The sequence below is a fragment of the Cydia pomonella genome, chromosome 20 (assembly GCF_033807575.1).
Source record: "Cydia pomonella isolate Wapato2018A chromosome 20, ilCydPomo1, whole genome shotgun sequence".
Taxonomy (NCBI): Eukaryota; Metazoa; Arthropoda; class Insecta; order Lepidoptera; family Tortricidae; genus Cydia; species Cydia pomonella.
Window position 1 is genome coordinate 13,212,790 of NC_084722.1, and position 14,210 is coordinate 13,226,999.

The window sequence follows — 14,210 nt, forward strand, 5'->3', positions numbered from 1 at the left end:
ACACTCCTTTTTTGAAGAACCCCATAACCTCTCGAGGAATCCTCGGCAGGGAACTCATTTCACAGCCGGAGCGTCCGCGGGAGGAAATTTCTCATGAACCGCACAGTGCGCGATCATTTAGGTTCTACCTAGGGCGTGAGGATGATGCCTTACATCATGTCAATCAATTTTTCAGTTTTACATTACGTAGGTTGTTTTTGGTATGTTGTCAGGAACGTTAAGAAGTTTTTTTTAATTTTGTCGCATTGCGTACCTATGTTCTGTCGCTCACGGGCGCACACGGTATATCACATCTATACGATCCTACCATCTATATAAAAAAAAGAAAAAAAAACATATGATCACCGGTCACGTATTACGAAAAACAAAGTGATGATTGCCCCGGCCCAGACCCAGGCCGTTTTAGCGTGAGTCATCCTTAAAAGAAAACTTGACAAGATTATACCAATATTACCTTTATGCAAATCAGGATCCACGAACATCACGGGAAAATAGTACTTTAACACACCACAATTAGTAAACAATATAATCATTAAGTTTGTGATCATATTTGGTGTCTAAACCGACCAGCATATTTGTCGTCAACCTGACGTCGACTAACAACCACCTAATCTCTTTGTTTGTCTCAGATTGTTGTTATTTCGTATTCATGGCTACTGGAATGGGTATCGTGCTGATAATTAGATGTCACTGAAAAACAAATTGATGTACTCGTACGACTATAGTGGATTGATGAAAATGAAATACAGATTAGAAATCAATAATCTCCCTGATTGTTCTTTAGGTAATTCTTGTTTCGTTATTAAAACTTAAGTGGGAATATCTTTGCGATGGTTACAAAAACGGTACTTTTTCTATTAAATTTCGGAAGAAAACGACTAACACAATCTTGACAAATCACTTTGATTTTGATGTCGATCGATTCAGCATAATATATTTTAGGTTTATAGGTTTTTTAAATGGTTACCCTCAAGAAATGCTATTAAAATATGTTTAGTCATGTTTAAAAAAAAAACACATGAATTTACTTTTCTTTGTATTCGAAATGAAAAGTAGAGTGTTTTACTCCTTCCTAAATCCCTTGGTTAACAACTTAACAATCAACTATTGGCACGTTGTTTCATCTCATACTACTGTTGCAGACTGTACCTACTTTTTTACAAATAAAGTATATTTTGATTGACTGTCCTCGTAGAATAGCAATGGCGGCAATAAAATTGATACGTTCGCTAGATCCTTGATTACTCAGTTCAAAACAGAAGGTGCACGCAAGCTGCACATCACTCGCGCGAGCGTGCATGTGCATCGCGAGTTGCACATTCAGTTGTACCTATTAGTATAAAATAGAATTTAACTTAACAAAGAATAATTACTTTTAATTGGATTTTTAGTTACAAGGAAGTGAGTTTAGTTTAAAGTAATAGTTTAATAATAACGGAAAACATAATGGATTTAAAAATACCGTTTTCAGGTGTATTCGTATATTCGCGCGTCATCGGCTGAGAATACGTTTGTGCCATATCCATTTTTGAGCAAAATAGTTTTTTAATGATTCCTAAAATAATCATAAAATATGGTACTATTTACACTAGGTCTTTAAAAACCTTTAATTTTTCCATAATTTTGAGCCATATCCGTATTTTATAGGATAGTTTACACTCTGTTAATAGAAAAATATCACAAAAATTGTGAATTATCCAAAACTTTGTGTCATGTGATACATTGTACGTTTAACATTTACTCATCAAAAACGGATATGACTATAATAAAAATGCTTTTATTTCATGATTACCACTGTATTCAAAATATTTGTATGGTACTAAAGTTGAATATGTATGTATGTATAAACTCTTTATTGTACAAAAGACAAAATATAAATATGGCACAGGATAAGCAGTACAAAGGCGAACTTATCCCTTTAAGGGATTTCTTCCAGTTAACCTTTGAGTAGATGAGAATTGATGAAGAATAGTAGACAAATATAGCACTGAGTACAATAGACTAGAGGAAAATCAACAAAATTATAAAAGCGGGCGAAAAAAAAAAAAAAAGAAGTAATAGTATAACAAATATATAGAATACCTATATTATATACAATAATTATATATTTATAGTCACAAATAAGTTAAATCTGGTCAGATAGCCACAGCTTCTTTAACTGCCCCTTAAGCGATGCTACGGACCGCGATTGCCTTAAAGAGGTAGGCAACTCATTCCAAAGCTGAACCGCTCGTACCGCAAAAGATTTACCATACGCACGAGATTTGTGATGAGGTGAATATTGAGTTGAATATTACCTAAATACAAAACATTTCGAAGAATATTTATGTTTGCTCTTTTCCTGCTCTTCTGAAAACCATTGTAAGTAGCGTATATGGCACAAACGTATTCTCACCTAATGGCTTGTTAAAAATTTGTCTAATACTCGTATAATACAATGGAAAATACGGAAGAACGCCTTGTGTATAGCTTTATTATAATAAAATATGGTCTTATACATATAAGAATAGAAATAACAAGTGCTTGAAAAAGTGAAAATAACACCAATGAATACCTAAATAATTTGATTACCTAGTCGGAAATTGGTAATAGCCAAAATGGCCTTCGGTAACAGTGTACGTATCGGCAAACTTTACCACGCCAGTAGAATGTTGCCTATCAGCCACACGTTCATTCAAGTAAACAGAGTCAACAAGATCTTCATTGAAAGTAAGTAATAAATAGAATCAGGCGTTACTTTGCGGAAATCCGTATGAATTAAAACAAAAAATATTACTTTGCTAATCGGAAAAGATAACGTGCTAGTCAATCAGTGCTAACCCATTATACTTACTTGCGTATTTTTACATGCAATTAAACATTAAATAAAATCCCACCCGGGAGGGAACCTCAAAAATAAATACGCAAATAAATATAACAATCCATCACATACCACCATATTTATTTTTGCGATGAGACGGTGGAAACATTAATTCCATGTAAAAATACTTAAGTATAACGGAAGTATAACGGGTTAGCACTGATTGACTAGTACTTAATATATTTTGTTTTAATTGAAGATAAGTGGTTTCAGATTGTTTTGTACCTACTCACTCCAATTCGAGTTTTAGTTATTCGATCCGTATCCGATACGATACTGATCTGTCAGTATTCAAAGTTTTTAATTATAATAAACACAAATGGGTGGAAAAACAATTAAAAACTTAAATTAAAAACTTATAAATAAAAAATTTGTCCCAGATCGAGACCGCTTGGCAGGGTGCCCAGAAGGCTGGCTGCATTGCCCCTCTGGATAGCAATGCTTATCCGCTGGGCGAAGTACAGGCCAGCCCTCTGGTTACCCGAAGCCTCTATAAGGCGTTTTGCTAACTCCTTATAGAGGCGGCGCGCGCTAGGCCCCCACGGCCCTAGGGTTACAACCCCAAACGCCGCAAATATGTAACTACTGCCGAGGTTGACATACTTGCGACGCTTGAGGCTTTCGGCCGAGGATGCGGCCGCACCAGCGTCAACTTTGGTGCCTGGAATATGGGACGGTGCCAGGGTATCTACGCATGTAGCATCCCAAACAAGGGGCCGTCCCATACTCCAAGGCACCAACGTCATTCCATCAGGCCTCTTGCCATCATCCCTGACCAGGCCGTTGGGCTCGAGGATCGCCGGCACCCAGGTTGTCTACCGTATTCAAAGTGACATTTCTTCAACCAAAAACGTCACTTTTAACAGTGACAGATCAGTATCATATCGAATAACTAAAACTCTTTCAATTCTTTTGTGGTGAGCGTTCCGACCTTGGAGGATTTAACAACTGGAGACGCCTTGTCTTTGCAGACAGGGATCGGCAGACTGTTTTGCACAGTCTGCCGATTTTTGCGGGGGAGGGGCACGTCAAATGTATGACTATTTGTACGTAACGTACAAATAGCCATGTCAGATAAACGTCAGTCCATACAATACATAATACATATGACCATTGGCCGAGGTTTTCGACAGAGGGGTAAGCTCTTAAAGGCCACTCCAGTTGTTAAATTCTCCAAGGTTCCGACTGAACGTCTAGTGATCTTCACCATGAAGGAGTTTTGTCCGAAGGGTGTCAATATCCGGCGGTTCCACGGCCGGCTCACTGACACAGCGGGGTAGCGAAATGCATCGCACCCTTAGTGTGTTTTAGTTTTTAAGATATATTGTATTATATGAATGCTAGTTTTAACGTTTATGGGCCCATAGTTGCCTGAAATAAAGATTTTTCGTTTCATTAATTCTTGATTGACTATTGAGTATATGTAACCTTTTAAAAACCAATTTTAATACAAAAAAAAATTATATTTTTGAGGCAAAATATGTACATCTTAGTACTAGAAATGAGGATTGCCAAGATCAAAAGTTAAGGGGCCCTGCCTCCTTCCGGAATCATTTCTCGAATTGTTTTTTTTAGGAACGTATTTAACCGGTCAACTAAGTAATAAAATTTCGGTAGTTAAAAAAAAAAAAATAGGTACTAAAATTAATAGTTTTTCGACAAAAGCGGAGCCTTAAAATATTACAATATGAGCATTATTTTAATGCCGTTACAGCTTTTGTTTATCTTAATGCAAGTACCAATTATTTATTTGGCAACTGAATTATTATATTGGAGACTAATTGTGAAGCACATTTTAAAAAAGAACCTGACTATCTATTAATTTAAAAAGGAAGTTCCTTTAAAATATAGATAGCAAATTAAGGTAAATGCACATTTATAGTAAATTGTTAACCGAGGGATGAAAGGCACCTTTCAGAAATGGTGCCTTTCACCCGAGTTAAACATTCTACTTTTCATTTCGAATACGAGGAAAGTAAAATACACGTGCATTAAAAAAATCACGGCTAAGTATAGACTTCAGTACTATTTCTTGACGGTTCTCTGAATTGGCAATTAAGGTAATAAATAATTATTTTTGGAATGGGGAGTTAATTATCAGAATGGAAATTGTAAAATTAACTTTAAACCAATATTTTAATTGCTTACCGTAAAATAAGAAAAGAAACGTACTTAGAAAGCACAGTGCTCTAGAGCAGAAACGAATTATTTTCTGCACACTTTTTAGAACACCCATTCTTAGAGCATGAGAAATGAAAAATTTAAATCAATACTAAACTTTCAATTACAATTATAATTATACGAAATGTCGATAGTTTATCGATATGATTTTATCGACATGGCCATGGTATCTGGTTATTCATTATAAATCGTACATAAAAATGTGTGTGTGTGTGTGTGTGTGTGTGTGGTGACGGTGACAGCTGCCTTTGACTTCATCTTTTGAATCTTATATAATTATGAACCTCAGAGAGGCAAAATAAATCACTCGGAAAGTTAAGTGACACATGACCCAAAAGTGTGTGCATAATCCTAAACAAACTCATAGGAAAGGTTAAAGCGTATCTTTCCAGAAAAACTTCTTCAAAATATTGGGCATGTTATCCGCTTATACGATTTTATATGTATAGAAATACTTTGGCTAAATCATCATCCAAATTCGTCGAGAAATATCAATTAAGTTTATACATTTTATTTCCTTTCCATTAAATCATAGCTTCAAGCACCTATCGAAAGCGATTAAAATAAAGGTATTTTTACTTTTCTAATAAATATTCAAACATTCTAAGTTCCATTCCGAGATAGCGGTATCAGCTATTTTACAAAACATTTCCCTCACCTTTGAGTCCGTTTTCATCATAACTTGGCCCAAAGATACGTAAAAAATGGACTAGATCAGAGGCCTAACTTAAGCTGGTGTCTTGGCCTGGCTTGTTGCTCGGTAATCATGAAGAAGAATTTGGCCTTAAGCTCGCCTTGATTATGTACAAAGTGATAGGACGACGGGCAGCTTTACTAGATCGACCAAGCAAGAGATTGGTTTTAAACTCATTAAGAACTAAGAAGAAACAGTAGTAATTAGTTTTTACCAAAGAGATGTTTACAGTCAGGTTGGACTTGGGTCTTCTTCTTCCTCGCGTTGTCCCGGCATTTGCCACGGCTCATGGGAGCCTGGGGTCCGCTTGACAACTAATCCCAAGATTTGGCGTAGGCACTAGTTTTTACGAAAGCGACTGCCATGAGACCTTCCAACCCAGAGGATAAACTAGGCCTTGTTGGGATTAGTCCGGTTTCCTCACGATGTTTTCCTTCACCGAAAAGCGACTGGTAAATATCAAATGATATTTCGTACATAAGTTCCGAAAAACTCATTGGTACGAGCCGGGGTTTGAACCCGCGACCTCCGGATTGCAAGTCGCACGCTCTTACCGCTAGGCCACCAGCGCTTTGGTCAGGTTGGACTTGGGTATGTCCTTAAAATTGTGAATATCATCTCGCTTTGTGTGGTAGGGCCACGTAGGACACAGCACAGCGGAAGTGATTTCTCTAGAGCAGAGCCCAACTGGAGAAGTACCTCCACCTTACAGAAAACCGCAGCCAAAAACACTAGACTAGACTTTATCTTGTACCTTATTGTATTATTATGTGCTGTATGTTTCCCAAATAAATAAATTAAAATTAAAATTAAATTAAATTAGACCCTACCCGTAGTGTTGTGTTCCTGCCGGTAAGTAAGGTTGCCAGAGCTCAACGAGGGTGCGAAGTGTTAGGGTCGGTAACGCGCCTGTAATTAATTCCTCTGGAGATGCAGGCGTACATAGGCTACGGAGACTGCTTACCATCAGGCGGGCTGTATGCTTGTTTGCCACTGACGTAGTATAAAGATAGTAGTAAGAGGTATAGAGTATAAGAGACTTAAGAGACAAAACTCCATGTGTCTGTGAAAAAAAGCTTAAAGCAAATCTTGCGTTATCTTTTAGTCTAATTGGATCACAAACATTCACTTTTCGAGAATAACCGGGTAAGCACCCATACATATGAAGATCTATACGCGAAAATGGTATTGGATTGGGCAATGGGTATATCCCCAGGCGACCATACTCCTGTCCAAAGTAACCTAGAAAATGCCCGGGAAAAAAAAACATGGTCGCCCTTACTTGGCGACGTTCTGTTGAGCAAGAATTGGGTGTATTCGGCATAGGGTGGGAGGACGATACCCAAACCACCCAGGACCGGAGTCAGTGGAAGATTACTTCAAGACCACGAAACATATGGCGTAATATTTAAAATGAGTTTTTCCACAATCTCCACTAGGGGACTACGATACTTTATAATTAAGTAGGATGTATATATAAGTATCAAATTCTTTTTCCACCGTACCGTAGTACTTCCATGTGTCCTTTGTCTTGTCATTAGTCATAACACGTGTCATTGTTTCTGAATAGATGAGATCTACACAGCAGCAGTAAGTCAGGTCACCATCAGATATATCGCAACAGCCGAGGTGCTAAAAAATATCTCAACACGCACTCTAAGGTCTTGACAATAGAGGCGTGTTCAGATATTTGTGAGCACATTTGCCGCTTCGATATATCTGATGGCGACTGTACCTAAATAGACCGGGAATGTGAATAATTTGCGGGAACGACAATAAATACAATTAATAAAATTATAATCAAAACTGTCCCTTCGTTTCCGTCCATCTTCGTCAATCATTCATTATATTCAATTAGATCATTTAATACTAAAAATATAACAAAAGTACAATAGGTACAATATTGATTTTCTAAACTCCCTTTGCGGAAAATGTGTACGTGCCAAATGTTTCAACTTGAGTGGCTAGGCAAATTCGGTATACCTACAGGCTGTTTATTGAGTTACCTGCAGTAATTTACGGGGTGAATATATAGAACATATTGAACAACTTTTAGTATGGGACCAACCCCGAAATCGCGAAAAAAAATTGGCTCTTTCATACATTTTGGCTGCCTGATCTTGACATTTTCTATGGAAGAGTAAATTTTTTTTTTCGCGATTTTGGGATTGTTCCCATAGTAAAAGTTGTTCAATATGACCTATATATTCAGCCCGCAAATTATTGCACGTGTCTAAATAAACATCCTGTAAAATTAGAATACTTCTAATTTTAAAACCACCCTTTGTTAAATAGAACTACATACTGGTTACTTGTTACAATTTTACCCAAGCATTTTTTTTTATATATACGTCGGTGGCAAATAAGCATACGGCCCGCCTGATGGTAAGCAGTCTCCGTAGCCTATGGACGCCTGCAACTCCAGACGTGTTACATACAAGTTGCCGATCCTAACACTCCGCACCCTCGTTGAGCTCTGGCAACCTTACTCACCGGCAGGAACACAACACTGAGTAGGGTTTTGTGTTATTTGGCTGCGGTTTTCTGTAAGGTACTTCCCCAGTTGGGCTCTGTTCTAGACCTGGAATGACATCCGCTGTGCTGTGCCCTGCTACCACACAATTTCAATTTCAATTTATTCATTTCATAACACAAGTTACATGTCAATTAACATTAATTATTTACATCTAAAAAAGTAATAATATTTTTATTGACAATAACAATATACATAATGGATATATACAGATGATTACTATAACTAGCTTATATCTAAAATAGGCCCTTGAGGCATTGTACCAAGGATGCTGGCGGCATTTCCTCGTTGTTTACATCTTATGTCTATTTTTATATATCAACAACAATAAATAATAATAATAAGTATCCCATTTTAATAATCACGTAAATTATTCTGATTAATATATTCCTCTACTGAGTAAAATGCCTTATCTACTAAATATTGCTTAAGCTTACTTATAAATATATTATATGATAATTCAGCTCACTACGCGGCACAACGCGAGACGACATTCACAATACTCATACCTCTCTTTTCAACGTAGTTTAAGGACGTACCCGAGTTCAAATATGGGTGAGAATAAGGAATATCTGCCAAAAACTAACACAATTTATAAAATTAGAGGAAACCTAATACAGTTGGGCTCTGTTCTAGATTTGGAATGAAAATTAATGGGAAATGAGCACCATTTGATCGATTTAAGCTATTTCACGAGGATCAGCACAAGTCAATATAAAAAAGAACAACGCTCAATGTAAATTGAAATTTATTAGAGACTTAGTCAAAAGTCAATATGGCGCTTTAGCCCTTTCTCAGTAGCGATATACGATATTACACTTTATGGGACTTTTAGATTCAAAGTAACGGTACACTGTACAATGTGCTATACTGAGATAAAAGTAAGGTAGAAATTTGCTTGTACATAAACTAAAAGTTTAATATTACTTCAAAATTTTAGTACTAATCTTAAATTCTGCGTTTTATTTGCAGTTGTAGTTTTATACTGCGTTAAATTAGTGTAGCTACGTATAAACTATCAGTTACATTGAAAGAGTTATCAAACAATTTGTATGAAAATTATATATCCATCACCATTTCCCCGAACTATGTCATTTGCATACGAAATTAAGTTAAGGCGTCATTAATGCCCTGTCTATAATCTGTAAGTGCGAGGCTCGAGTAATAATAGTGATGTTAATATGTACACAATAAACTTTAACAATCTATTTATTTGAAGATCAACATGATGTGAGACTAACCCTAACTAGTATCAGGATATGCAAAGTGAATTTTCTTTGAGTCGTCATACATTGGTGTTTCCCAATAACCCTATTCAGTTGCCTCGCTTTTATAGACCGCGCATTGTATATCGGGCAGGGTGGAAATACCGACAGCGTGCTATGTGTGCCAAAGCTCTCTCTTGGTAATTGTTAGTATACGCGTCGCCCGTCCAGGATACACTACGTAATTTCTGCTTTCCTGGTACTTACGTGCATAAGTTTAAAATGTTGACTGTGAAAAACGTGATAATTTAAAATGGGTGAGTTTTATGTTTAGATAATTCAAAATGTGCAAAATAGCCTAAAGGCATAATTCAAAAAATTTGTTAAAAATCGAGATAACCGGTAAAGGTCCGATACCTATGTTAAATGAAAATTACTGCAATATGTTACAATAAAAAAATTGAGTAGAATAATATTTATTCAGGCAATACATCATTATATTATAAAAAGTACATTAGTAAAGGAAAAAATCTGAAAGAAGAGGAACACAAAACAAATGGATAAAGATGTGAGGCTGAAATGGTCACCACTCAGCAATGCAATTTGCACGACTAAGCGTTGTCAACGGCTGTGGAGCCAGCGAAAAAATATACCTATGTATATATGCGACCAACAAGAATTTAAACAATCACTATTAAATATACTTATTACTCATGCTCATAGTTTATTGCTAATGTATACTTATTACAGATCAGACTTACATGTCTAATAAACATCAAAGGTAAATATACAAAATTCATCAATTGCCTACGAGTATATACCATGCTGAATATAGGTATGCTAACCGGAACTTTTGGCGCTGTAAATAAACCAGCGGTGGCAGCATGGTTCCATTTTTATCACTTGTCACTATGTCCGTCACTTTTACTCTTACATAATTGTTAGAACGTGACAGGCATTGTGTCAAATGATAAAGAGCCGACCATCTTAGCCCTATAGGTAGACTAACAGCAAAGCATCAGACAGGATAATTTTAAACTAAAATGTAGGTGCAACTGTTTTGCCTGCTTTGCAATAAAAAAATATACCTAAAAATCTAAACTGATGGGTTTGCTTCCAGTCATCTTATATTAGGAGAAAGCTTCATCTTTGTCCATGGCAGTGACGTCAAAGTTTGTTTACCAAAGCAAAGAAAAATTGACAAGATACTAGCTCCGGATATAATCCATTTATCTCCACGATCGCTTCTTAGAAACGTTTATCGCTTCTACATCTTTCGTAAAAGCAAGAATATAAAAAATATAGCAACCTTCGTTGGCAACCGCATTCAGATAAGATTTGTATTTAATAAATAATCAATATGAGGCAATCTTACAAATCCACCGTTCCCTACAGTAATAGGTTTACTGAGGCTGGTAAAAATAACATTTATCTTGATAATTTGCTAATTTTGGGTAACAGAAGATATCCATAATAATTATGTAATTTATTTTATTTTTGGCAAACGGCTCGATTCTAACTTGAATATACGTCATTCATTCATTCTTTTAAAATTATGACTTCAGTCCAGTGGGACTATTTCGTACAGTGTATTTTATCAGCTCTTGTTGTTGCCTTTACAAGCAGCAGGTGGACTACCGGCCTTTGACTCCAAAATGGTGGTAAAATGAGTTTCAAGATTAATTCCCCATTCACTGCACTGCTCCACATTGCACACTACCACATTAGTTTACTGTGTAATAAGCTATCGATATTACACTTTAAACAATATTAATGAGCAAAAAACAAAGGAGGTAATAACGAGGCGTGACTATCGAGATGGCGCTCGAATCGGAAGACTAAGATACGTCAAACATTTGCTAATATACGATATGGATTAGATATGTCAGTGTTAAAAGTTACGTTTCTTCAAACAATACCGTCAATACTTTTGACACTGACATATCCAAACCATCTCGTATTTTTAGAAAATGTTTGACGTATCCGATACGACTTACGTCGATGATAGTTATAGTACCTACTATGAGATGAACTTTTCGGTTTGAGCTGGGGGAACGGAAAATGTTTACCTGATACAAGCTCAACTAAAGTAAGGACGCTAAGCACGAAAATTTCGTACATTGATCCGCCTATTACTATCTCTTTTGCACAGGATAGTTGCTATCCCGCTCGCAGTGTCATTAGCCGCCGGCATCATGGACAGCAATATAATTAAGCGCGTGCGATAAATAGGAACAAGAAGGTCAATGTTCGATGTTCTTTGTGTTTAGCGTCGTTACTTATTGACTAAGACCTCTCTTAGTGTCTGTTTCACAAAGTCTGAGTAAAGTATTTAATAGCTAATTAACAAATAAGTTAACTGCCATATAAAAACTCCTGCAAAACTTACGAGTAGCAACTTTATCTACCAGTACAAGTGTATGATTTTGTCCCGGTTGCCGTCGAGACGGCGGGCCCTTGGTGTGGCGAGGCCAAAGCCTTTATCAAGAAAAAAAGGGGCAGCAACTCTGGTTCTCTCCGGAGGGCCTACCGCAAACCACGTTCGACGTGTTGCCTCTGTATCACACTTGTAAAGCCGTACGTAAGTGTGACAGGGAGGCAACACGTTGAACGTGGTTCGCGGTAGGCCCTCCGGTCCAACAAACATCACTGGCCATTCAGCGAGGTAATGCCGCCAGTATTTTTGGCGAAAGTGGGGGCTAGGTTTATACTTGTTTATATAAATATTATAGCACATTATGACACAAATTGACTAAGTCCCACGGTAAGCTCAATAAGGCTTGTGTTGAGGGTACTTAGACAACGATATATATAATATATAAATATGTATTTATAAATACTTAAATACATAGAAAACACCCATGACTCAGGAACAAATATCCATGCTCATCACACGAATAAATCCCCTTACCAGGATTTGAACCCGGGACCATCGGCTTCGTAGGCAGGGTCACTACCCACTAGGCCAGACCGGTCGTCGAATATATTAGTATTATACTTATAGGTACTAGGTAGGTCGTTGACGAAACGTGTCGTGGATATATATTTTGTAAGAAGATGCATAATATGATGACGAAGCGTGTTGTGAATGTTTTTTGCTTATTTGAAGATTGTGAAACGTCAACGATGACTCTATTCGTCAGATAAGTGGCAAGTAGCTTATTCACTTAGAATTTACTAAACACTTAAACAGAGTATATTTAAACCATTATTAATTTGTAATCAGTGTACCTGGCAACCAGAAGTTTCAGACGTAGACGTCAATCTTTAGTTCAACGGCTTCCCTTTGTACAGTTATAATGTTTCGTAGGACGAGCGTCCGGAACAGAACAATAGGTATTAATTTATAAAACGGACAATGACCTCTTGTCTGGATGAGAATTAATTATCATTAAACCTTTAAGTACCCTTAACTTGGCACAAAAAGTAGAGAGTTTGATCCTCTCTCGTTATTATTTTGCTTAGAAAACAACTGTTAAAGTAAATACTTAAAAAATTGTCTATTGTACTAAATATAGTCGAATTCAAAATGGATACTGTCTTCGACTTTTGTGATGGGTACTTACATTGTTTCTTGAACCTATACCCTTACCACGGCCAGACCTTTTGACGAAAAGTCTTCTAGAAATCGATTTCCACTCATGTCGTCTGCGATATGGGTATATTTGGTATCGGTGCATTCAATATGATACTATCTAAAATACTATTTTTCTACCGATAACATACCTTGTGGGGTATTTTATGAAAGCGCTTTATGAGTACATTACAAATAGGTATATAAAATTGTTCACCCCCCTTGATTGTTCAAAAACTAATGAGAAAGTTGAATTTTATCCACGTGTGGGGAAAAGTAATCAGATGCAGATTTTGAGTTGTTTTTATTATGTTAGCTGGTAGTATTGACTTTTAAATGTTCATTTGGATTTGATTTGGTTTGCATTTTTTGGTATTTCATAGTTAGTATTTTCCTCGCGTTGGTGTGGTGAAAAATGTTGTGTTTCACTCGGAGACAAAGTTTGTTTAACCCTCGTGCCTTGAAACCCTCGCAACGCTCAAGATTCCACTTCTCGAACGACTCGCTACGCTCGTGGTTCAATTTTGACATTTCAGCACGAACACAAAAAAATACAACAAATCCAAATTAACGTAATAAAAAAAATATCCTTCAAAATCAGCATTTAAATAGTTATTTGTTTTACAACGTTGTTGTTTAAACGCTCGTGCTGAAATAGTATATTCCTCGCGTTGGTATGTTATACTGTACCTATTGTGCAATTGTTACTTATAAGTGTTTAATTATTGTATACCTAAGCGTTTTGGTGTAAGAGCTTGTGTGGAAATAAATAAAATAAAGAAAACGTAACTAAGAAACTTAATATAAACGCTGAAATTTCTGTAAAAACACATTTACAAAACACAACTTTGTTACTTAACGAAGAAAAAGTCACAAAGACAAGTTCAAAGGGTAGGTCACCTACTTAATTCAGAACTGCTGATTCTCAGACCCTCTGTATTTGGCCTTGTGCCATCATCACCATAGTACAAAGAGTGGGGAAGTAGGTTATCTTCATACAAACGCACCGCACGCGGCTTGTATGTGTGCGCCATAGTATCCTTACGTCGCCGCACGCACACTCAAACAAAAGCCCCGACAGGCGCACTGAGAAACGGGTCGAGATTTTGTTTTAGTGTGCGTGCAGCGACGCATAGATACTATAGCGCACACATACGCGGTGC

General features: G+C 36.7%; 2 protein-coding genes across 4 annotated transcripts in view; one reads left to right on the forward strand and one right to left on the reverse strand.

Moving 5' to 3' along the window:
• The window catches only part of LOC133529042 (gustatory receptor for sugar taste 43a-like), a 54,095-nt gene that overhangs the window by 31,157 nt on the left and 8,728 nt on the right, over window positions 1-14,210 (reverse strand). Inside the window, exon 1 of one of the 3 annotated variants that reach the window (XM_061866638.1) lies at window positions 455-837. The exons of 1 other annotated variant lie outside the window; for it this stretch is intronic. In XM_061866638.1, coding sequence (XP_061722622.1) covers window positions 455-548 — 94 coding nt within the window. In that variant the 5' untranslated portion in view covers window positions 549-837. Of the gene's footprint in view, window positions 1-454; window positions 838-14,210 lie in introns of those variants that run through there. One more of the 3 variants, XM_061866640.1, reaches the window with a different exon arrangement.
• The window catches only part of LOC133529043 (gustatory receptor for sugar taste 43a-like), a 66,014-nt gene continuing 61,232 nt past the window's right edge, over window positions 9,429-14,210 (forward strand). The window contains exon 1 of the mRNA XM_061866646.1: window positions 9,429-9,790. Coding sequence (XP_061722630.1) covers window positions 9,787-9,790 — 4 coding nt within the window. The 5' untranslated portion in view covers window positions 9,429-9,786. The remainder of the gene's footprint in view (window positions 9,791-14,210) is intronic.